The 24,311-nt window shown below is 42.4% G+C and overlaps 1 protein-coding gene across 3 annotated transcripts in view; it reads right to left on the bottom strand.

The window, feature by feature from the left end:
• The window catches only part of TMEM178A (transmembrane protein 178A), a 58,380-nt gene extending 36,623 nt beyond the window's left edge, over positions 1-21,757 (bottom strand). For 2 of the 3 annotated variants that reach the window (XM_045549455.1, XM_045549456.1), the window contains exon 1: positions 21,292-21,757. In XM_045549455.1, the coding sequence (XP_045405411.1) occupies positions 21,292-21,691 (400 nt within the window). In that variant the 5' untranslated portion in view covers positions 21,692-21,757. The remainder of the gene's footprint in view (positions 1-21,291) is intronic. The other variant, XM_045549457.1, reaches the window with a different exon arrangement.
• Between the last annotated feature and the right edge of the window lie 2,554 nt (positions 21,758-24,311).

Genomic DNA, 24,311 nt, shown 5'->3' with positions numbered 1-24,311 from the left:
CCCCAGTTTTACCTCAAGCAGCATGGATGACATAGCCAACCAGGCAGAGGGAAAAAATAGTGCCAACAGGCAGTTTTGTTATGTACCCCTTAAATCAGCTATTTGGGGATTCAGTGCAGTGGGGAGGCAGAGTTGACAGGGTCACAAACATCAAAGGTTAGTAGCCGCCCACCCTCACCCGTCTTCTTCTGTCCCCTCATCCGCTCCCTGCCCTGCCCCAGGCACTGCTGTGCTCAGTTAGGCCCACCCCACCCCCCACCAGCTCAGCCCAGAGCTGCAGCACATCAGCATTCCTATCACTCCCCTCCACCCAAGGGGAGAAATTTCCAGCTGCCTTGTACTTCAGCATCACCCCCGGCACCATAAGCCTGCGCCTGTGCATAATTGACAAGGAGTATGTTGATAAGGAATGAGACTGTTCCAAGTTTCTGAAGGATAAGTACGTAATTAAAAGGAAAACCTAATTTAAGAAAATTCTGAAGACATTTTTTAAAACTCTGGCAACATCCTTTATGGATTATTCTCTTTTACCAGAAGACTTCTATAGTTGCCTTTGTTTGGTTTTCAAAGTCTCAGGCTAGAGACCCAATGCTCTAGGGCCTTCCAGAGTCCTCAGGACTCCTTTGGGGGTAACTTAATAGCCCTGGGCTGGGAGCAGAAAGCCTATCTCTGTTTCCCCCATAAGGCTCTGAAGCACCTGAGTCTGAGTTTTCTGGGCACTTGGTGACTTCCTGCTGGGGCTCTGCACAGTGCTCCCAGAGGACTCTGGCACCCTGGCTGGTGGCTGCCCCCACCCGTGTAGGGCAGTCAAAAGGTCTGAGAGAGCGCCATGAATCATCACCAGCTCACAAGTGCGCAGAGGTGAAGTCAGCCTCTGCAGCAGTCCCTGCTTCTGGCTGTGCCACTCCCCTGCCTGGCTGGTTTAAGAGCCCTGAGGGCCAGCCAGCTGCCAAAACACTTCCTGAGATACCTGAACAAACACAAGCTCTACAAACTGCACGCCAGGAGGTCTGTCACTTCCCAAGCCTAGCATGCTGTTCATTCCACATTGCCTCCCCATCCTGAAGGTTGGCTTAACATGGAATTATTACCCGCTAGCTTTACGACCTTCGGCAAAATAATTCTCTTAGTCTTGGTTATCTGTAAAATGGGGCTGATAATATTTATCTCATAGGGTATTGCAAGGACTATAAAAGACCAGGCACTTCTAATGTATGATCACCGTTAATCCATGCTTCCTGCCTTACCCCACTCAGCCACATCTAGCTTAACTGGTCTCATGCAGCCCAGTCTGTTAAAGAGCTTGTCTAACCTCAGCTAGTGGACCCTGTGATCTTCCCTCAGTCCAATCCTGCCTATAAACTGAATGAGAACAAACACAATCCCTACCCTCCCAGAGCTCAGAGTCTTGTGAAGGACACAGGCATCATTGAAATAATAGCACAGAGATGTAAAATGACGACTCTGACATAAAGGAGAAGTACAGTGTTCTGAGATCATAGAACAGAGTGCCTGAGCCATGAGGGAAGGAGGAGGCAGGAGGAGAATACTGAGGTCCCTCGATGAGCAGAAGCAAGAGTGCCCCCCCCACCGGCCCTATGGTGAGAGCCCACCTCACTCCTGGGACAGGAGGACTGCAGGCCCAGGGTGCAGAGAGGAAGGGAACGTGATGGAAGAGATTGCTTAGAAAGGAAGGTGAGGGCTAGACCACAGAGGGTCTGAAGGCCAGGTTGAGGCTCTATCGGGAGCCTCAGTAGACGTCTCCACAGATCGTACACTAGAAGACACACTCAGAATTGATATTTTAAACCAAACATGCAAAAACATTTCACTCTGACCCTGGCGTGAATGGAGGTTGGAGCTTGTAGTAATTTAAGTGATGGAGACACAAACAGGCCATTACAGAACTGCCAAGAGAAGCCCAGCAGTGGGATTGCTGGATCAAATGGTAGTTCTACTTTTAGCTCCTTGAGTTATCTCCATATTGCTTTCCACAGAGGTGGTACTAGTTTGCAGTCCCACCAGCAGTGTATGAGTGTTCCTATCTCTCCGCATCCACGCCAACATTTATTGTTTGGGGACTTTTTGATAGAAGCCAATCTCACTGGAGTTAGGTGACATCTCATTGTGGACATTCTATAAAAACATCTACACTAGAATGTTTATAGCAGCACAATTCATAATTGCAAAGATGTGGAAACAACCCAAGTGCCCAGCAATACATGAGCAGATTAATAAGATGTGGTATATGTATACCATGGAGTACTACTCAGCCACAAAAAACAATGGAGATCTGGCACCTCTTGTATTATCCTGGATAGAGCTGGAGCCCAATCTACTAAGTGAAGTAACACAAGAGTGGAAAAACAAGCACCACATGTACTCACCATCAAACTGGTATTAACTGATCAACACTTATGTGCACATATAGTAGTAACATTCACTGGGTGTCGGGCAGGTGGGAGAGGGGAGGAAGGGGTGGGTATATTCACACCTAATGGGTGAGGTGCTCACACTGTCTGGGGGATGGACACGCTTGAAGCTCTGACTCAGGCAGGGCAAAGGCAATATATGTAATCTAAACATTTGTACCCCCCTAATATGCTGAAATAAATTTAAAAAAAGAACTGCCAAGAGAAAAGGGTCCCCGTGAGTGGAGGTCAGAGAAGCCCTCCTGAGTCAGAGTCAGCCAGGGCTCCAGGAGGCATTGGGAAAAGGAACAAACATTCCAGACAGAGGACCAGCGAAAGCAAAGGTGTAGAAAAAGGGACGTTTTCAGCAACCAATGAGAGGTTCTACATTGCTGGAGCAAAAAGCGTGAGAGCAAGAGTGATGAGAAATAAAGAGCTAAGAGGGAAGGTTGGCAGAGACCCGACAGGAACAGCTCCCTCCCCCACACAACAAGGCCCTATCCAGTAACTTATCAGGAGCTGCAGGAGGATTTAAGCAGGGAAGTGATATGATCAAGTTTATTTTAGATAGATGGTTCTGTCGGTTGGATAAATAAGGGATATGAGAAGATATGGGAATCAGAAAGATTAGTTTAAATGGCTATGCATCCACATGTTAAAATACTATGTAGATATTAAAATTGATTAAAATTAGAAAATTCTTGTAGCTTGATGCTAGATACAGAGCAGTATATTTCATATTATCTCAAATATGTGTTTGTGTATATATTTACATAAAGACTGGATGAAAACAAATCTTTTAACAGGTTTATATAACTAAGTGGTAGGGTTATAGATGGTTTTTGATTCCTTCTTTACAGTTTTCTGCATTTACCACAGGAGCATGTACTTATGAAAGCTCATAATCAGAAAAAAATTAAGATTTAAACCACGTAAAGTCAGCATGGATGGCCCATCAAACTGATAGCAACAATTTATATTTTGATAGCACCTGGTATTTAGTGACCCTAAATCTTAAACCACAAGATAAATATCATTCTCTCCATGTTCACAGAGGAGAAAATGAAAAACAGGAAAGCAAAATGATTCATTTAACATGGCACAAAGGGCTAGAGGCAGAAGCAAACAGGAAAGAGGTAGATGCATGCACTCCTCAGCTGCTTTGATTCTTTTTGCTGAGAAGTTATTTGGACAGAACAGATCATGCACAATCCAATAATTAAGATAACCAAAATAATTAGAAACAGCCCAACAGACTGCATGATTATCAGCCCAAATCAATAAAGAAGAAGTCAATCCAAAGCCTTGGGTAAATAAGGCAGCCTACACTGTTATAGGGACTGTAATTCCAGAATCCTGAACTCATATTTTTCTAGCAGTGAGGAGGGGGCCAGTATTAGAAGGGAGGAAAGCAAAAGTTGCTTCCACACCGTGCCCACCCTCATCCATACTGATTGTGTTAAAAGAAAGGAAAAAGGTAACATAAATGGTACACAATTGTGGCATTCATAACTCCCATGCCAAAATGGATGGTATATACAGTCCTATTTCTCAAGTTGCTGACCACCTCGTGGCTTTTTCTCCACGCTTCCCCATCACCCTCAGGAGCTACAAAAACCACAATCCTAGATACAACTGTAGCTGCAGATATTAGACCCTCCAGGCTCTCCCCTGCCCGGAAGGAGCTCCCGCCCACCTCCTGGACAGGGAAGCCGTGGCCCCAGAACAGCACCAGGCCTGCCTGCAGGGCACGTGGCTTCTCTTCCACAGATGCCCAGAAAATGCAGCAAAGGAGATCCTCGTGTGAGACTGGCCTTATTTTTATTGAATCCTTTTAAAACTTCAGAAAAAGCTTAAAGAAACCCAGTGGTATTTTTAATATGGCTTCCATAGCCTAAAATAACATTCCTGGCTTTGTTGGATGAGTGAGGTGAGACTACGGGAGGGAAGACGGAGAAGGTAGGAGGCTTCCCAAAATTGCCAGGCTTGCAGATTAAACAAGTGCAAATTAGTCAGTGTCCAAATTCATGCTGAAATGGACGATACCTATTTTGCAAGCTAATAAAGCAGCATTTAATTGTAAATACAGAGAAAACGAATAACCAATTTAAATTTTCTTAATCTACTGTAAGTAGCCCTGAAGATCAATAGAATTACAATTAACTAGAAGTTCTGCATCCACAGGTCCTAATTCAACCTTTGCCACTATAATCCCCCTGTATCTGCTTTATCTTAAATAGGTGGTAATGGGCTGTCATGGTAGAGAATGGCTGGCAAACCAAGGCTGTGAACAGGATGATTGTGTGGGATGGCCCACAAATGAGGTCTGCCCAGGCCTGTCAATCATCTGGACACTCTCACAGACCCTGCTGATCTGCCCTCTCCGTGACCCCTATATTTCTGAGCCTTCTTGAGGTCCTGTGGGCTCTGTCATTCTTGCTCTGCTCTCATCCCCATATTCTCCTCTAGGAAGGATATCCCCAAAATTTACATCATTCTATAAATAGGAAGTGCCATATACTTTGATCCAGTACATATTAAGGGCCACTCATTACAACACAGGAAAACATCCCAAAGGCCTCAGGCAGTGGCAATAAAGTCCCAAAGTATTCACTGGCAGGAGCACCTCCTGAAACCTCACTTAGGGACTATTTATCTTAACTTCAGACCTATATATCAAGCTAACACTAACTTGCTTCATCTATGGCCCCCTATTCCTAGCCCATTAGAAACAGCAAAGTGTGATATATTTGATACAAAGGGACAGCTACAGGCAGACAACAGAAGCAGAAAGAAATGATATTTAGCAAAGCAACAAGTATAAAAACAATCAGAACAAGCATAATAGTTTTTTCTAAAGGATAGTAAACAGTGTCATTTAGTTTTAAGGCAGATAGTTCTACACACCTCTGCATTCCCCACGGGTGCCTCAGTATTCCATCATAGTTCATACTGATAACTTTGAGTCATTAAGAAGTTAAAGTTAGTGCTCTCTGTTTCAGAAGGCAGAGATGTGCACAATTAGCTGAAAATAAAAACAAGTTTTCGTGTACAGAAAGGTAGGTTTTATCTATTTGGAAAACTCACCCTTTACTTTCTGATGCTCTAAATCATAAAATGTAATAATCTGATAAATGCTTAGCATGAGGTCTGACCCTTCGCTTTAAAAATGAGAAACTGAGGTCTAGAGAGGTTTAAATGACTTGCCAGTGTCCCACAGGGAGCAGGAAGAGCCATGACCAGGCCTATAGCTCTGGTTCCCAGGGTTCCTGATCTCTCCCCACCCCACAGGGACACAGTCTCTGCTATATATAAATGATAATGACCAGCAGTTCCAATGTCATTCTCACGATTACATATGCTTAGTCAAGGAACGTGTCTCCTGTCTCTCTTTGTAAAAACTACTTTGAGTTATGTGAAAGGAAGTTGCTGTGTTAAGTTTAAGGTGTTTGTCTTACATTCCATGAGTAATACATTCCTCATCCTATGGCTACTACACAGTAATTTCAGTTTCCTAATTCACAATCTCCCATAGATTTTGTAAGACTCTTCCCTAGTGTTACTGTTTGTAAAAGGAAACAAATAAATGAACAAAAATCTCAACAGAATGAAATAAAATCCAAAGAAACATATTTTCAAGTCAAGAGAGCAAAGTGAAGACAAATACATGACGGCTCTCCTCATCACCCTTCCATGGAGGTGTCTCTCCTTCCCATCTTCCCTCACTGGCCAGTAGAGTTTCGCTAACCTGTTTTGAACAGGCTTATTTTTCTCCTCTTAGATCATCTTCTGGGTAAGTCTTCCAAAGGACCAAGATGCTTACGACAGGGCAGAGGTGAGGCAGTATGCTCAATGTATTAGGTCATATACACTCTGTCTTCTGGGAGTCACACTCTGGCTTTCTCAATTAGAACCAGCCTAACCCTGATGGAAATGACGGAGATGATCCTAATGCCTGCTTTGTGTGGAAGGATTTAAGTAAAAACAGGTCCTGTCAAGCATCTGAGGTTAAGCAGCAGATCTGCCATTATAATCATTGCCCTCTGTATGACTAAAGAGGTTTGCCTAGGTATGTCCTTTTGTCTCCATAAAAGAGGAAATTTGAGGTCAAGGAAAGTCACATCATGTTCAAAGTTTTGAATAAGGCTTTCAATGAAATTAACTATTATGCCAATTATAATATGTAGCAAGCTACCTAGAAATATCATTCAAGGAAAAAAAGGAAGAAACTAAAATGAATAATCAAGATTTATAATACAAATTAAATTAAATGATTAAATATAATTTCCAGGTATTTAACACAGAGGATTATTAAATTCAGAAAGCATATCTCTAAAACTTTTGAACAAAATGAAGCATAATTATAGTCTTCTCTGACTTCACATGGATTATGAGTATTAAATACTCTCATGAAGTAAAGAAGGAATAAACCTAGACTTTTTTCCTGTGGTAACAAAAAAAGTATATGAATTTTGTCTTTCGTCAAAATCTTTTCAAAACTTCTGCAAAGAAAGTTAAAATGGGCAAGTAAGGCAAAACTTAAATTATACTCTGCAGTTTTCTAAAGAGTATCTCCTTTTTTGCTCTCCACTATCAACTCTAATTCCATTTCTCAAAATCAGGTATAACTTATTACCAACTCCCTATGAAATCATCTAAGAAGAAAAAAATTATACAGTTGAGTCCTTCCAAGCAAATAGCACATATTCACACAGAACACAATTCCTGGAACAAAATAAAACTTCTGACTTCTCCTTTGAAACCCTCAGGAAATGAAAAAGAAAATTAGCAATAAGAAAGCATGCCACATTCAAAAGAGCAAAGGAAAGCTATGTGAGTGAACAATTTGAAAACAGGAAAAAACCGTTGCATTTGGGTTGTCCTAATGCTTACCTACTTCTAGAAAGAACTAACTAACCTTTTCCCATCCTGACACTTTGCTGAGTTAATTAAGCTGCTGTTTTCTAAGCATTCTATAATTGCAGCCAGCTAAAACAGCAAGGAACGAAACATGTTACACCAACCCAACCTCTCAGGAAAGAGAAAATCAAGATCTGCAGAGGTGAGGTGACTTGCCTAAGGGAGGGAGGAAGATACCCCAAATCTCCCCCCTCCTGTCACCTCAACAAACTGCAACATAAACTTGCCAGGAGGAAGATCAGTCCAGGACGCCAGCAAGGCCACTGATCTCTCTTTTTTTTTTTTTTTTTTTATTTCAGCTCATCATGGGGGTACATAAGTTCAGGTTATATACATTGTCCATGTCCCGCCCATCCCCCTGAGTCAGAGCCTCAAGTATGTCCATTCTCCAGACAGTGCGCCTGGCACTCACCATGTAGTCATACCTCCATCCCCTCCCCCCCCCACCTCCCCGAGTCAGCACCCTCAAGCATGACCATTCCCCAGACGGTGCGCAACGCACTCATCATGTAGGCATACATCCCCCCCACCCCCGCCCCCACCCCCGGTCTCAGTCTGATATCCAATTGGTATCCTTCCCCGATGTGCATTTAGGTGATGATCAGGGAAACCAGTTTTCTGGTGAGTACATGTGATGCTTGGTTTTCCATTCTTTGGATACTTCACTTAGTATAATGGGTTCCAGCTCTCTCCAGGAGAACCAAAGAGATGTCGTCTTGAAGATTGAAGAGCCCTTGGGCCGTCCCCAGCCCCCATTCCCCACAATGTGACCCTCTGGGCTTTTTTCAGCACGAGGCTCACATAGCAGCACAAGAGTTCAGTGAAGAGCCTGGTGAGGGCAGAAACCAAGAGTCTTTCTTGCAGCAAGTCATCCCAGACATTCTACTTTCTGGTCAAGGGAAGTATATAACTACAGTTGCGACAATTTTACTGAATAAAGAATACTTAATAAACTGAAACTACCAAAGAACATACATAGAATGAACTTGGCAAAGCACTACCAATATATTGAGTACTAGATTCTGTCAGAAAACAGAGCAAAAGGGACAGTTCCTTGAAGGTAGGGACTTCCTATGAAGATAAGCAGAAAAACAACAACAACAATAATAATAATATAATCCTTCAGTTAAGGATTAAGAACATTGTATGAGAAAAATCCCCATAAAGGAGTGCCCTTTTTAATTTTACACTGATTTTTTTAAATACTTCAAAATAAAAGCATACCATAAATGTTGGCTGCTTTTTTTACATCTACTGCTATTATATATTTTTAATGCCAAGTACTTTATCTTCTTTGAATTAATAATTAGTGTCTAAGTCTTTGAAAACAGAATAATTCTCACTTCTTCTTGTCCTTGAATTGAACAAAAAGCCGTGGAGTTAATGAGGAGAGAATGAATGAGATATGACTGTGATTTGCATCAATACAAGGCAAATTTTTCCATAACTATTTTATGGAAAGATCACCATATGCCCAATTCTGAGCTGGGTGGCATCTGTCTCTGGCCTTAAGGGAAGGAGTAAAAGGAAAAAGGAACAAACTTCAGTGTAATGTAGCAAGTACTGTCATAGAGGTATGTACAATGCACACGGGAGTCCCAGTCAATACAGCAGTTCATTCTGCAGGGAATGAGGGAGGCGCTGAGGGCAGGGGCAAGGGAAGCTAGAGAGGAAATAACACCAGCACTAAGCTTTCAAGGAAAAGAAGACACTGCCCAGATGGGTGAGAGAGGATGCTGTTTCAGGCAGAGTAAACAGGATATTCAGTGACACAGACATGTGGAAGGGCTTGGGTATGGAGGGACCAGCAAATGGTCTCATGTAGCCTGATCCCTGATTTCATGGAGAAGTGGCTGGTGACGCAACCAGAAAGGTAGCTGGAGCCACATGACAAAGCTTTTTTATGACCTTCTAAGAAGTTTAGATGTATAGCTGTGGGCAGTAGGAAACCATCAGAGATTTTGTGATGTTTTGTTTTGTTGACCATTTTAACCATTTTAAAGTATACAATTCAGTGGCATTTAGTACATTGTGCAATCACTTCCACTATTTCCAGAACATTTCTGTTAATCCAAAAGAAAATCCCCATACCTAAGCAGTCACTCCCCCATTTCCCCCTCTCTGTTTTCTGTCTCTGTGGGTTTGCCTATTCTGGGTATTTCATATAAATGAAATCATACAACATGTGGCCTTTTGTGTCTGGTTTCTCTCACTGAGTATAATGTTCTCAAGGTCCATTTATGTTGTAGCATGTATCAGTACTTCATTCCTTTTTATGGCTGAATAATGTTCCATTGTGTTGACATACCACATTTTCTTTATCAGTTCATCAGTTCATGGACATTTGGGTTGTTTCCACCTTTTGGCTATTGTGAATAGTGCTACTGTGAACATTTATGTACGGTATAAGTTTATGAGTACCTGTTTTCAATTTTGGAGGGTATATGCCTACTAGTGGAATTGCTGGGTTATTTGGTTTAACTTATTGAGGAATCCATCAGATACTTATAGTCAAAAGAAAGACATAAGATTGTATTTTAGAAACTTAAATGTACCTAATGGATATTTAAGGAAACAAGATCCTATAGGGATGGTTCCCCAAAGATCTACCAAATAGTTGTTCATCTGCTTCTTCCTGCCTTCCTTCCTGGCCTTCCTACCTCCTTTCCTTTCTTTCCTGCCTGCTCTCTTCCTTTTTTTTTCTTTTCGAACCTACAAGTTGGCATGCAATCTGGTAGTCCAAATATATGCCCACCCACACACCTTGTGGCTTTACACCATCTTCTGAGGCTTCTGTGCTAAAATCCTGCTAGCTCAGCCCATCTGCAATAGTTCAGATTGTTTTCTTGCTTCATAACTCCTGTTCTGGGGAAGTATCAAGCTTTAATAAATAGGCCTCTTGGTGTTGAATGAGAGGTCCCAGATGAGCACAGCAGTTCCATCAGGAAATATGAAGTTCACTGGAGTGTTCTGACTTCAGCATTCCTGCCTTCACATACTTCTCCATCCTTCTCCTCCAAACACAGAAACATACACTGCTAAACAACTGCTTCCTCAGTGGGACTTCCAGGTTTGTAACTTCAAAAGCAAACAATTCTTCACAGGACTTTCAAGGATTATGAAAGCCCAATGCAGACATGAGTAAAGTGCCTTTCCTTAGAATTAAAATTGGTTAGTTTCTCAAATTTTGAACATGTGCCACCATCAACACACCAGTACACAAGCAATAGCAAAGAGTGATTTATTAATTTTCTTTCTCAAAGTTATGATAGTTATGGATGTACTCAGAAGTTACAGTGATGGTCACTCAGTGACCAGTCAAAGGATGGGAATAAAATATGGTGTTGCTGTTTTGTTGTTATTGTTTTCCTCCCAGAAATCAAGAAATTAAAACAAGTCATAGAATGGCCTGAACAGGTTTTATAAATGAAACTGGTCTGAGGGGTTGCAGTGGGGTGGCATGTCCACGAAGCTCTTCTCTGGAGGGCACTGAACTTCCATTAGGAGGAAGGGGACGGGTGGGGGCAAAGGCTGTGCATCTAAGGAGTGCCAAAGCACTGACCTCACCAATCCAATGGGTATTAAATTTATAGCAACCGTACCATCTAATCTTAGAGTACATTAATATCCACTAAAATGCACAAATTTGAACATTTTAACATTCCATTTTAAAGTGTAATTATAAATAAAACTCCTTAGCAACAACCATGCAATCTCTGGGTCACTAGGGATTAAAGAGACTTAAATAGCTCTTCAAAAAGAAAAGTATAGGGCTTTCATGGCACTTCCGCATGCCCACCAGGGCAGGGTGTGGAGAGAGAAAGTAGTAAATCCCAAAGAGCTGGAAGGAAATTAGGGTTCTCCTGTCAGTCTTGTCCTACTATGGAATGATCATAGGAAAGATGGGACTGCCATTTCAATGTCCCTGCTGCAGGTGCGCTATGGTTGTGTTGTACACTCTGCAGCCACTCTTCCTTGGTTACAGAAGCCAGATTTTGTTCAGATGTCAACACAGCAGCCCTTTCCTAGCTCCTAAAGATGAAGCTTGACTGGTCTAATAGAATCATGGCAATTCCATTCCACTTGCCAGGGGTTGGGTTAGAAATGGTCATGTGACATAATTCTGACCAATGAGATCAGTGGGAAGTCTGCTAGGAGACTTCTGGGAAGTCACATTTATTGTAAAAAAGGGATCAAAAAGGGGCATGTGCTCTCCTATTTTCTAGACTTTGAACTGTGCTATGTGAGGAAGCAACTCACAGAACTCCAATGACCAGGAAGAGACAAGACCCAAGGCAAAATTGCCTATGTTGGGTCTGCTAAAGCCACAAAGCATTGACTCTCTTTAATTAACTAGCCTGGGTGCAGGTTTTCTCCAGACTTCTTGTTATGCAAATAATACATTTTCCTGATTGGTTAACCCATTTTTATTTGGGTATTCTGTTATACAACACTAAAATATCCTTAATAGTAAAACCTACCTAAGTGAGTGGATAAATGTTTATCAAGTACTTTATTAGTTACATTTTTAAAAATTACACCTGCAACCCAAATTATAATGTTTCATACCTAATCAGAAATGCTGCTGTATCTGACCTTTTTAGAAATAAAAACAACCCCAGGAAACTACACATATGGGAGAATACTTGACCAGGAAAAAAAAAATAGGTCTGCCATGTTAACCTGCAAACAGAACTGGAAGAGTGTGAAAACAAGAACTGTGTGATAATTTAGAGATAAAAACATGCTCTAAAAAACACTCATGCCACAAATTTCCAAAAGGAAAATCTGGGACCTATTAGTAAGAAGCATTCAATTTCTGCCATGGCGTAATCAAAATATTACTGCAGAATCATCTGTATAGGTGGTTAAGAGAATAGGGAACTACTCTGTTTAACACCTCTCAGTGGCCCTCAAACCTATGTATTTTAATAACTCTGTCACATTTGGAGGGCATACAAAACTGTGCCCTTTTAAGATTTCTCCTGTCATTTTTTTTTAACCTCTCCAAATCAAGTATGTTGGGACCTGTTCAGAGGACTAACAGGTAATGAGTTACACAGCTGCCAATTTTCCAAATCAGTGGTGGTGCCGAGGGATGACTTTACGAACTGAAGCACCCATGCCCAAAATACCCATCAGCTCCCTGTACAATCCCCACCCCTAAAAAATGCACAATCTGGATAAAGCCCCCACCTTCACCTTTTCTATAGAAAAGTCAAAGGGCTTTCCCCCTCCAAACATATACTCTGTTTTATAAATTAAAACCCATTACCAATAATAACATCCCCCTTACAGGGATTCTGATAATAGGCTTCAGAGAGAAATGGAAGCAGTTAGCGCTAATGTGCCAGGACTGGCGAGTAATTGACAAAAGTTTGTATCACAAGTACAAATCACCCATCACAGGCATTATAGTGTAAAAATCAGGTGAGGATCACTGCTTGAAGTTCCTTTCAACTCTGTGAATCTGATTCTACAGGTGCTTACCCATTTTCTCCCTACCAATTTGCGTTTCTTTCAGAAAGAAAGGTGACCCTTGAGAAAAAAAGGAAGGAAATACATGACTTTGATGCTTCTTCAGCGGACATCTTCTGGCTGGATTTTATCTTTTACTGCTGAATAGTAAACAGTCTCCTTGTGTCTTTTGTTTTGTTTGTTTCAAACACCTGAGGGAAAAGACAATATTTTTCAGGACCGTTCATGTTGGCAGTCACTGTTGCTTTTCCTGCCACTGTTTAGTTCAGCCTATCTCTTTATTTTTCCAATACTTGGGAGTTTTATCTTCCTTCAACCTATTCTTGCATTGTCTGAAAACCAAGCAAAGTTTTCCTAGAATATGTTAGATGCTAAGGACTAAATCACCTGGAATAAATGACTTAAGTATAAGTGGCATAAAACAAACACTGAGCTCCAAATGGCAGAGGCTCAATTATTCCAATTGGCCATTACAATTTTTGTTTTCACCCGTACAGTTTATCTTCTGCTATGTCAAATTGTTGCTCTGATGATCTGTTTCATAATTTTTCAATCACATGACAAGTGATCAATTTTGTTGTTTTTGCAGGATAACTTCATTGAGTAATATTTAACAGGATGCACATACTTAAAATTCCATGACAATTGTAAACATTACTGTAAGCAGTTTTCAAAATTGCAAGAGCTTAAAAAAGGCCTGAAAACTGAAATTAACCAACAGTCCACTCCCAAGACTCAGAGCCCCTTCCACACTAGTCTGGGGTCGGTTAGGGAAAGCACAATCCCATGGAACCTAGAGGATTTAACACACATTTTTCACTGAACAGCCTCCTATTTTTTTTTTTAATTTCTTTTCTAACACTCAGTAACATTTGTTGACTGATTTTTGAGTGAAGCAAATGTTCACACCCTCCCCACACCAAATAAAAATTCCTTGAAACACACACAAAAAAGATCCAAGCCTAATACAGCCTCCCACCCACCACTGCCCCCATCCAGCTTGTTCTGCTGTTACAGACCCCTAAGTATGCAAGTTAATGCTTATTTGCATGGCAGATGGAAGCATCGGTGTTGATTTGCAGTTGAGTGACCTGTCATAAAGAGACAATTAAGCCTTCTAGAATTATCTGTACACTCAGAAATTTCCTACTTATATTTTTGGAGTCTCTTCCCTGTCTACATGTATAATGTCAAATAACTTGGTGGAACCAAAAGGGAACATATTACATCCTTTAGGCTCTTAGGAAAGAAATGAGTTGATTGATTTTTGCCTATGAACAAAATATTAAAAAGTCTGAACATTTGGGGACATGAAGCAAGTTACAGAAAATAAGTCGATGTGTCCTCAGTAATTCAAGATAACAGAAACTAAAATATGGTTTGTATTGTTCCCCTTTTTTCACTTGCTAATGCATTCCCTGATGGGTGTCCCCATGACATTATTGTTTGGTCTGCAATCAGCTATCTGGCTGAGTTACAAGAAAGATGGAGTGCAGCATGTAGTTTCCCCGTTACTCTGCAGCAAACAAAGGCTGTCAGCTTCATGACGGTGGACGCTGACTCTCTCATGCTCCAAGAAGTTCAGTTACATCCTTTTAGTTAAAACTTGCAGTAAAACAGATTAATCACTGCAACCACTTTTAACCACAGGGAAACACTATGAAAGAGCAAAAAATAAACTGTCATAAATTTTGCCAGGTTGGGAAGATAAGGTCCATTTTCTATTTACAAATGCCTTTCTTTGGATTAAAATCTTTACAATCAGCTATGCAAAGCTTTTGACAATATCAATGGTGTTTTTTAAAAATACGAACTATAGAAAAAACAAAAATTCTAAAACCTAAAGCAGTGATCGTATCTGAATCAACCCAGAATACTGAGCTGTTTTATGCCAAAGGAAACGTATTTGCTATTTGTATTATTGACCAATCCTCCAGTTCGATTGTTTTCAACTTTTTCCTTCATCCCACCATTGCTATTGGGGGTCGGGGGGTGGGGGGGACTGAAGAGGATGACCAGACTAGATCTGGTTATTTTTATTCTTTTAACCAGCAAATAACACAAAAAAAGGACCCCAGTTTTTCACACAATTGAAAATCGAAGGCAAGTGGAATTTCCCTGAAAGATAAGGTGGACACAAGAAAGGTGGGCTCAGGGAATAAGGAGATAGACAACCTGAGATCATGCTTTGCTTGGTAGTAATAATCTATGATTATAATCTGATAATCTGTGATTATAATCTGATAGCCTGTCGTACATAGCACTGCAGGTGTACACAGAGATGAAAGGAGAGCTCATTCTTGGTAACTGTTGGGGAAACCCTGTGACCTGCCTAAATTCCTTCAAGGTTCTCACTCCCCAGGATCTCACACTTAGCGTTGACATCCCCTCAATGGAATGGAATTCCCAGATGCTCCCCCAACAAAAGCCTGTCTTTCATAGCAATCAAGAACACTTGCAATTATGAGCAGTCTGCCTGATGGGGCTTGAGGGCTTTTTTTGAGCTCTGAAGAAGAAAAATCAGTAGCTGAGGAAAAAAAATCACAGCAACTTGGGTATAATTGGATGTGAACTTTCTATGACATAGCAAAAACTTCCTTTTTTCCCCTCAAGGCCATTGCTAAATGTTATCCATGAGACATGGTAAATGAAAATGGCATTGATTCTGGCAATTCTGATCACAAACCTCGTAAACAGCATTTACTTTTGTGTTTATAAATTACTTTTAAAAGACAGTTCCTGTGTGCAGATGGTAAAAATGGAAGCAAGTATCTTCTATTGATGGCAGAGTGGCAAGAATTTAATTTCTGTTCAAGATAACCTTCATGAATGTTAGCAAAAGAATGTGTTGGAACATAGAATATCACACTTGGGGATGTTCAGCCTCGACACTCTATGAGACAAGCCAAAACTACAAATCTAGTCATTAAGAGTTGTGTAGAATTAGCTAGCAGTTGTTTAATCAAAAAGGGCTCATTTAATACTGTGCCTAATGTCAGAATTGATGCAGAAATAAAATGCATCTTCTTTTCCCTGTGGAAGATAAACGTGTGTGATGTAACAGTGCACTGGGATACCCACCATAAATTTTAGCCATGATAGAAAAAATCCCTGCTTCCTTTGCCCAGATGAGACTTGGCTCTGCTAATGAACAGTGAGAGAAACATTCTTGAGAGTGGGGTGTATGCACGCCAGGGCGCACAAGCAATTCTTTGGAAGGGGGGATGAAAAACTTCTATCTGTTTACTACCACATTCCTTCAAAATTTGCTTTTGTCTACATTGTATGATGCATGTGTTAGTACAGTCCATGCACATAAATTAAATGAGTAAATATAAATCGTATAGAGGGATGAATTTCAGAGACCACTTGCCTTGAGAAATAAAGAAAGAAAAAGGAAGTCTTAATCACATCCCCTGCACTCCCAAAACTGAGGAATCCCTTTGCCAGCAGCATCTTCTAGCCCAAAACGGTCTGAGAACAATCTGTGAACTACTGGGTCAAGGAGGATAAACAGTGCCGGCTTCTCAGCTTCCCTAGATAAATCTGCTCTTGGGAGATAATTATTCAAACACAAATGATACTCTGGTCTACAAATGAGCTGAAGAAAATCATCAATCTATTTCTGTGTCAGGTAGAACTTGGTGGGTCCTGTGCAGACTATTAATTTCGTGGGAAATAAGCAACAAGGGAAGCAGATAAATCATTAGCAGAGTGAAGAGCAGATCCAATGAATTCCTACCAAAGCTCTTACTTTCCTTTCTTACAGAGAGCAAAATGACAAAGTATTTATGTCTCACTGTCTTTGATATCTGTTTATCCCATTAGAGGAAAAATGCCTCTGAAACCACAAGGACATGTTTTATTTCAAGTTTCAAGAATTCAATCCCAAATGATTTATACAAGTCTACATTATGTGTACAGAATTGTAATCTTCACATTTCTGAAATCCTATCATTTTTAATTTCATCAAAACAAAACACTACAACATTAATTTCCCTTTAGTTTATTGCAGACAATATATAATATTATAATTTGATTTACATGCACAAAGTACATATATTTGAAAAGTAATGTTAATTGTTAGTGATAAATTTTTAATTAAAAATTAAAGTTAAGGCTAATAGAACAGTTAGAACTTCCAGTATAATTTCAATGACAATGGTTTCTATTCAAAATTGATTTTGCCAAAGTTCTACATAATGTATTCACAAGTCTCATCAATGTTTATTTATTAAAGTCAGTGTTTTCAGTAACTGAAAGAAGCATTATATGTTTCCAACTGAGTCTCCTTCCATCTGTCCTCCTATCTTACTTAGTTGAAACATATGTACTGCACTTGGGACAGAATGGCTGGGAGTCCCCCAAAGGGCACAGCACTCCATCACTCTGCACTGTATTTCCTGTCATTTACTCACTAGAGCTATCAGCCTTCCCAAAGTGCTCTCAGGTAATCTTCCCATAACCTACTAAGGGTAGTTACAATGTAATCCACTAGAAAATACAAACTCCACTACATCAAATAACCTCTGCAAAGGCAGGGATTTTTATCCATTTTGTTCACTCCAGTATCTTCTACACCTAGAACAATACCGGACACTCCAATACCTATCTGTTGAGTAAATAAATGGATGAAGGAAGGAAGGACCTATCTTTAGGTCACCCCTTCTCATTTCCTGGGATCCTTATATAATCCACACTACACTCACTTGCCTTACAGACTTTTACACATAAAGGCTTCTTTCAGAGCCCCAAATTCCCAGTGGCCTGAAGCCCTCAGTTTTAAATCCATTCTGTTCAACTACTCCAGCAATCAGGTTTTTGGGCGGAGGATGACTTCATTTGCATATTTCCCAGAGCCAGTCCTTATTTGACCAGCAAAGCTTTCTTAGCATCAAAAGTTAGCCAGTGCTGCAAGAAGAGCATACATGGAAGAATAATTCAGAGTCAATGTCCAACTCAAACACGAAAGAACCCCCATGTGTATAGCCAAAATCTTCTTAGTATAACCTGGCACATAATAGGATTTCAACGGGCATTTATTGAATTGGAGAGTAAACTAAGAAAATACAGTGTTAACCTAATATCTCTAAAGCATTTGATAAGTTCTCATGTTATCCTGGTGAACAAGATAGCAAAATGTGGATTGGTCAATATAGTGCTGTTAGGAAAAACCTGCTGCTGGAAACACAACTGTGTTTAAACTATGCTGGTGAATGGTTTTTGTCAACCTGGTAGAACAGCATAGGGTTCTAGTATCAGTACTTAATGGGCTCATCACAACTTTACCTCCATTCTTGTTGAAGGTCCAGTTAGAGGTCCAATGGAGACCCTTCCAGGGTCTGGGCTAGATAGGGGTGAACTAGAATCCTAATGAGAGGGTGAAAATCAGAACTTGATGATTTTTCCAAATATTTGTTCTATCGACATCAATGCTTTTCTGGCTCATGTGATTTAAGTAGATTACTACTATGGAGTCTATATACACTTCTAAACTAATCTGTCATTGCCCACATTGTATGTTTCTATCTCCTCTACATCTCTCAGAAATACTTGCCTTTCCTCCAGTGATAGAAAATGTAAACAATTCCGATTGTGAGAATGTTTTCCATTTTATCAAATCTACACTTTTGTCTCTACAACCTTCACCCATTTCTAGGTCCACAGGAGAAAAAGGCTGACTTCTTTTCCTCTCAAAAGCTCACTGAACATGCCAGGCAGTTCTTGTGCCCCTTTCTCACCCATCTCCACTCTCCCATCTGAATCAACTTTTCTCCAACTCCTATAATTAAAATTTCCAAATGATGTTAGGACTCATGAACAAGGTAACTCAGAGAAGAAAGTAAGACTAGGACTTGGGACTCTAGTTACACACATTTTTAAATTAGAGGTAATGTTAATTTCTAGTTTTATATGGCTCATTTAAGAAATTCATACCACTAATGTCATACGCCAAAGCAAAGGTAATAATGTTTACCTAATATGGGTGCCAAAATCGTCTGTTTGAGGTAAGAAAATGTTGGTGACATTTTCCTTTCTCAAATTATTCACAGAATCAGAATTTTAAAGCTATTCATGTCATCCATTCATTTCACAGATGATGAAACTGAGATCTAGAACCGTTATGTAACTAGCCCAAGGTAGCTATGTTAGTAGCAATGTTGAAAGGCGCTGCTAGCTATCCCCCAAACAACAAATTATGACCTATAACGTACCGGTGCTCATCCTTTCCTCCAAACTCCTCATTTCTTAATAGTGTCAGCTCATTAACTTCCCAGGGCACTAAATTTACATTAATTACAACAATGATAGATTTTAGAACTAGGAAATTCTCTAAAGAATAGTCAGCCTTCCTAATATTACAGACAAGGAAACTGAAAGCCAAGGAGGCCTGGATGCTTCTTGGAGAACACACTGCAATTTAGCAACAGAGCCAGCAATGGAGCCCATATCTTCTGTTTATGACCTAGAACTCTTCGGTATTCTACACAAAGGATCAGCTAAACACCATCAATATTATCAGTCTAAGACTGTTTTCATCTACAATATGCATTCATCACTAGAAAAATCTGCTTCTTTTAAGTGGTATGTGAGTTCTGTCCTATGGCAGTACGGGGCTAGACAACCATTTGTCAGATTGTAGAAGGGAGTTTGAACAATGAATGGAGGTTTGGTTTCAATGACCTCTAAAGTCCTTCCACCTCTATGATTATTTGATTCTGGACTGCCCAGGAACTGGGCACCTCAGCTAATCAGGGCATTTCCAGAGGCGTTATACAGTGTCTATGAGGGTCTCTCTCCTACTGGTGGATTGGACTTTGCTGTTTCAGGCATTACTCTATATCCAATTTACATGCAATCAAATACTCTAGGCATAGAAAGAGTGTAAGGAAATGCAGTTCTGTCATTTCCAAAGACAGACTACACTGCTTAGCTTTCAAAATTGCCTTGCCTAAATGAGCATTCCATAACTGAGCCTCCGAATTCAGCTTTTATAGTTTGTTCATGTACTGTCTACTATCAGCATTAATTATGCAGCATCTTCATGAGGAGAAATCAGATGTGGATGTGAGTTAGGAGAGGAAAGAAAAGGGTGCACTTCCCAAAGAAAGATTACTGTGATTCCCCCAAAAGTGCTGGAGCCCTTCCATCCGCAGACAGATTTTGGATGGCAGTCCCCAGCTGAGCTAGCCATGGGAAGGAGGAAGTTGACATGTTTGAGAAATGAAGAATACGCCAACCAACAAGACTCTGAAGGCCAACACATTATTAACCCCCTCCTTTCTATGTAATTCCATTCCGAGTTGTAATTCAGCACAAATCTGTTGGTCTGCATTCCCGAATGGCTAAATATTAAAATGCACTGATTTTAGATTTTTTTCTTTTTTGGAATAATGAGTCCAAGGGATGAGATGTTTATTTTTTTTTCACCTCAGAGGGAAAAAAATTATAATAAGGATTGAGTTCTGCAAGTTAAAGGAAGCTTACCAAATAGAATTGTCACATTGACTATTTTTACACGAATGGGATTACCAAAAAAAAAAAAATTTTTCAAAATATCTGATTCCATGCATGGAAACCAGGTGTTGCATAGATTCCCAAAGAGCAAACTGATGCTCTACAACTCAGTGCCAAATACAAAACAACGAAAACAACCTTTCAAGGTACCACAAACAAGACAGAGAGAGATCTGTAGAGACTCCAAGCCCAGATCTGGAAAGCTCTACTTTAAAGGGCTAGGGCATGTTCTCTCCTCAGCTCCCCCTGGAGAGCCTAGCCACTGAGGGCACATCAGGAAGACTGAGAAAACCAGGTGTCCTACCTGCCTCGGCTGCCCCCGGCAGCGGACTGGCACCTGAAGTCTGATCCACACAAACCCTGCACTTGGGTGTCTGGGGGAAGGTTCCTCCGGCCTCTGCAGCTCCCCGTTAGCCCGCCGGGCTGGGATGACCCCATCGGTCCGGCTGCCACCAGCATCCGCACAATACAAGAGAGAGCCCTTCCCCGCCCCTTTCTGAGGTGTGCACCCCTTTTCTCCCAAAGGGTATTCCTAAAAGGAAAGCACAACTTGAGGGAAGGAGCCTGACTGAGCAAAGTCGGGTCTTTTGACCGTCACCCTCATGGGGAGCAGCGTCAAGAAGATACACACATGCATCCGCGTCTGGCAGGTGTACAGACAGAGAAGGACGAGACAGAGCAAAAGAAGAGGGAAAGGGAAGCAGAGGCAGGAAAGAAGGAGCCAGAGGCGGGGGGAAGCGCAGACTTGAGGGAAGGGGAAGGAAGCGCAGGATGAGGACGGAGGAAGAGTCGTGGAGGGAAAGAAGCCGGAGAGAGAGAGAAGGGAGGCACGGGCAGGAGGAGAAAGAAAGGCTGCGGGGAAGGATGAGGGAGGGCGCCGGGCGGCGGAGCGCGGGCCGCGGCGGGGAGGGGGCCGCGGGGACCGGCGCGCCCCTGGGAGGCGCGGGGCGCGCCCGCCGCTCACCTTTCAGGATGAGGGTGTCGATGTCCCGGTCGATGCCCAGGAAGTAGCACTTCCTCCAGAGGCCCGAGTAGGTGGCGAAGAGCGGCCGGCCGCACTCGGCGTCCAGCCCGCCGAGCCCGAGCAGCGAGCGCCAGGACTCGGGGTCGGCGCGCCCCGGGCCGCCCGGGAGCAGCCGGCGCCCCAGCGGGGGCGAGTCCCGCAGCGGCAGGTGCGACAGCGGCATCAGGCGGTTCTTCTGGTCCGGGGGGTCGGCGCCCGCGCGGCTGCGCTCGCAGCTCTCCTTGTGGCGCCGGGGGTCGGTCTCGTACCAGTGGTCGGTGAAGATGGCCGTGACGAGCAGCCCCAGGGAGCAGAGGCTGAGGCCGAGGCTGAGCGCCGTGACGAGCGCCCGCGGCTCCATGGCTTCCCGCCCGCCGCAGCCGCCGGTGGGCTCGCGCGCCGCCGCCAGACACAATGCGCCCGGCCTCGGCTCCGCTCGCGCTGCCTCCCGCTCCCCTCCTGCCCCCCACCTCCCTCCCGCGGCCTCCGCGCCCTCCGCTCCCGGCCCTGGCTCTCCTGCCCGCCGCCCGCCGCCGCCTCCCGGCCGGCTGAGCCCTCCCCGCGCCGCTCTCACTCTCCTGCCCTCCTCCCCGCCCAGCCCCTCTCCGCACCCCGCTCGCTCCCCGCGCCCCTCGCCCTACCTCTGCGTCCGACCGTCCGCCCTTCTTTCCAGCGATCCCTCTTCCCTTTTTAATCTCTCCTCACCGCCTTCATCTTCCTCTCTCCCCTCAACCCGATCCCTACTTTCCCCTGACTTTTCTTCAACTCTTCCTCTCGCTCTTCTCCCCACTTATTTTGTCCCTCTGCTTCCCGGCTCCTGCGCCTTTATATCCCCGCTCTGCACCCAGCGCCTCTCTCCACCTACTCCACAGCACACCCCTCGCGCCGTCTCCCCTCCAGCGACCTTAAAAGACATCCACCAACATCAGACTCACTCTTGTCACTTGTCCAAGTTGATTTTGATCGGTGTCCCGTTTTGTACCCAGGAGCAAATCCCATCCAGGCCGGGCTGCGTGGTAGCATTTAACTCTTCGGAATGTCGATCTGGAGCTGAAGACCCTTTGTCCTGCCGCCAGAAGGATACAGCCCCTGGGACCCACTGTAGCTGTCCTTGTCGTCGCTCTCTTTCCCTCTCACTCGCCCCTGCAACCTCTAAGCGTTCTCTCTGCCCCAGCCCCTCTTCTGAAAGCAAACACACCGAGTGTCACTGGAGCGATAGAGCGACGGCCAGGGATGTCCACCAACTTCATTGCAGCCTGCACTGAGATGGGCTTCTTTTTTCGTTGACTACCTCCATCTCTTCCAGATTGACGGCCTCCTGGAGTTTCTAGAAGAGCCTGGGATCAATAAACCCTTGCTGTGGCACCTGCTCTGTGAGACGATTATTGCCTTTGCATAAAGAAAGCCCCCAGTAATAAATCAAAGTAATGATTTTCTCCTGTGCAAGTTTCTCTCCTGGGCCGGGAGGGTCAACAACAAAGCATTGCTACACACTGAAGTCAACATCTGAGCCTGGTTCTGTTCTTCCAGAGCACTCTGCAGTGAGGGATGTGACTTCCAAGAATGGCAGGCAGATCCACATTTTCTAAAACGAGGAGATGTTAGGAGCCAGGGTACTAAGAGTTAATTGCTTATATGGTATATAGTCAGTACAGGGGTGCAATACCCTTGTGCCGCTTAATACCCTTGTGACCATGTTAGAGACAGAAAACCATGCTGCATGAGCCCAGGGATGGAAATTCTTGTGTTCTTATGCTATGAAATATTAATGATCAAGAGATTATGAAGCATTCATTAGATACTAAATGTCATTACTCCATGATTTAATGGGACTTATTAATTAGTGTCCCACATCAATTGGTATTAATATGATTTATATACTTCCTCTGGAATGACATCTGTACAGGTGGTTTAAGAATCTTGCTGGGATTTATTTTCATGGCTGTTTGTACCCAGCATCTCAGAGGGTATATGTCCAATAAAGATCATGTACCTATTCTGAGCCTCATTTAAGCAAATCATATCAGATCCCCCGTGCCTATTTCTGCTGACCTGACAATGTGAATTATTGCCTGGATCTTCTCATAGCTTTGGCAAGATCTATGATGAGCTCTAGTCTAATTAAGGAAGACAAAGAATTATAATTTTAGTATATCTCTCACCTATAAGTTTTTCCTTAACAGGAAATGCTAAGCTCATCAAAGGAGTCTTATCTGGATTTGCACAAAAATGATGAGACTTAGAAGCTTTCTTTTATTTATACTCTGTAATATGTGTGAAATCCTAGATCTTTATGGATACACAGAGAGAATACTTTTAACCGCAAGTCCACAGTTCACATCTGAAATTTACTCTTATCATGCGTCCTTTTATTTTTAAAAAATACCTCTTTAGATAAAGTTATTACAAACCTTGCAAATCCCAGGGGTTGTCAAGCCTTTAGCAAGTGCTCATCTCCTTTTCAAGTCCTCACCTGATGTACTACAAGAAATAAATATTCAGCAGCATTTCAGAGTCACCTAATCATCTTCACCCAATAATCCTGTCCCCAACTGGAGCTAGACAGAAGAGTGCCTCTTTCTGAGGCACTTCTGTTTAACTTAAAAGAACATACTGTTCTGTCTCATTTTCCTAGCCAGAACTCTTTGATCATACTCTTCTTAGAAAATAGCATTATCCTTGAAGTCCATTTATGTCTATGTTTAAGACCAGTCTCAGCATATAATCCAAAGGTTACTATATGATGGATTGCCCTTGACAGTATTTCATAAAAAATGTCACACATTACAAATATGGGCCAGCAGCATGTAATGAGAGCACTGCCTCTGCTGGTGCAGCATTAACGGCACCAGCAGGGATGTGACATATGATGTGTACACAGGCTCTGCTACAGCAACTGCACATTGTTCCATCCATGTTTTAAAAATTTCCTTTTGGGATATTTCCAACAATGAACTATCACCCACTAACCCCCATTTCTG

Source organism: Lemur catta, chromosome 4 (assembly GCF_020740605.2).
Source record: "Lemur catta isolate mLemCat1 chromosome 4, mLemCat1.pri, whole genome shotgun sequence".
In the NCBI taxonomy this organism is placed as follows: domain Eukaryota; kingdom Metazoa; phylum Chordata; class Mammalia; order Primates; family Lemuridae; genus Lemur; species Lemur catta.
Note: the sequence above shows the minus strand (reverse complement) of the source record. Positions and strands in the feature narration are given on the sequence as shown.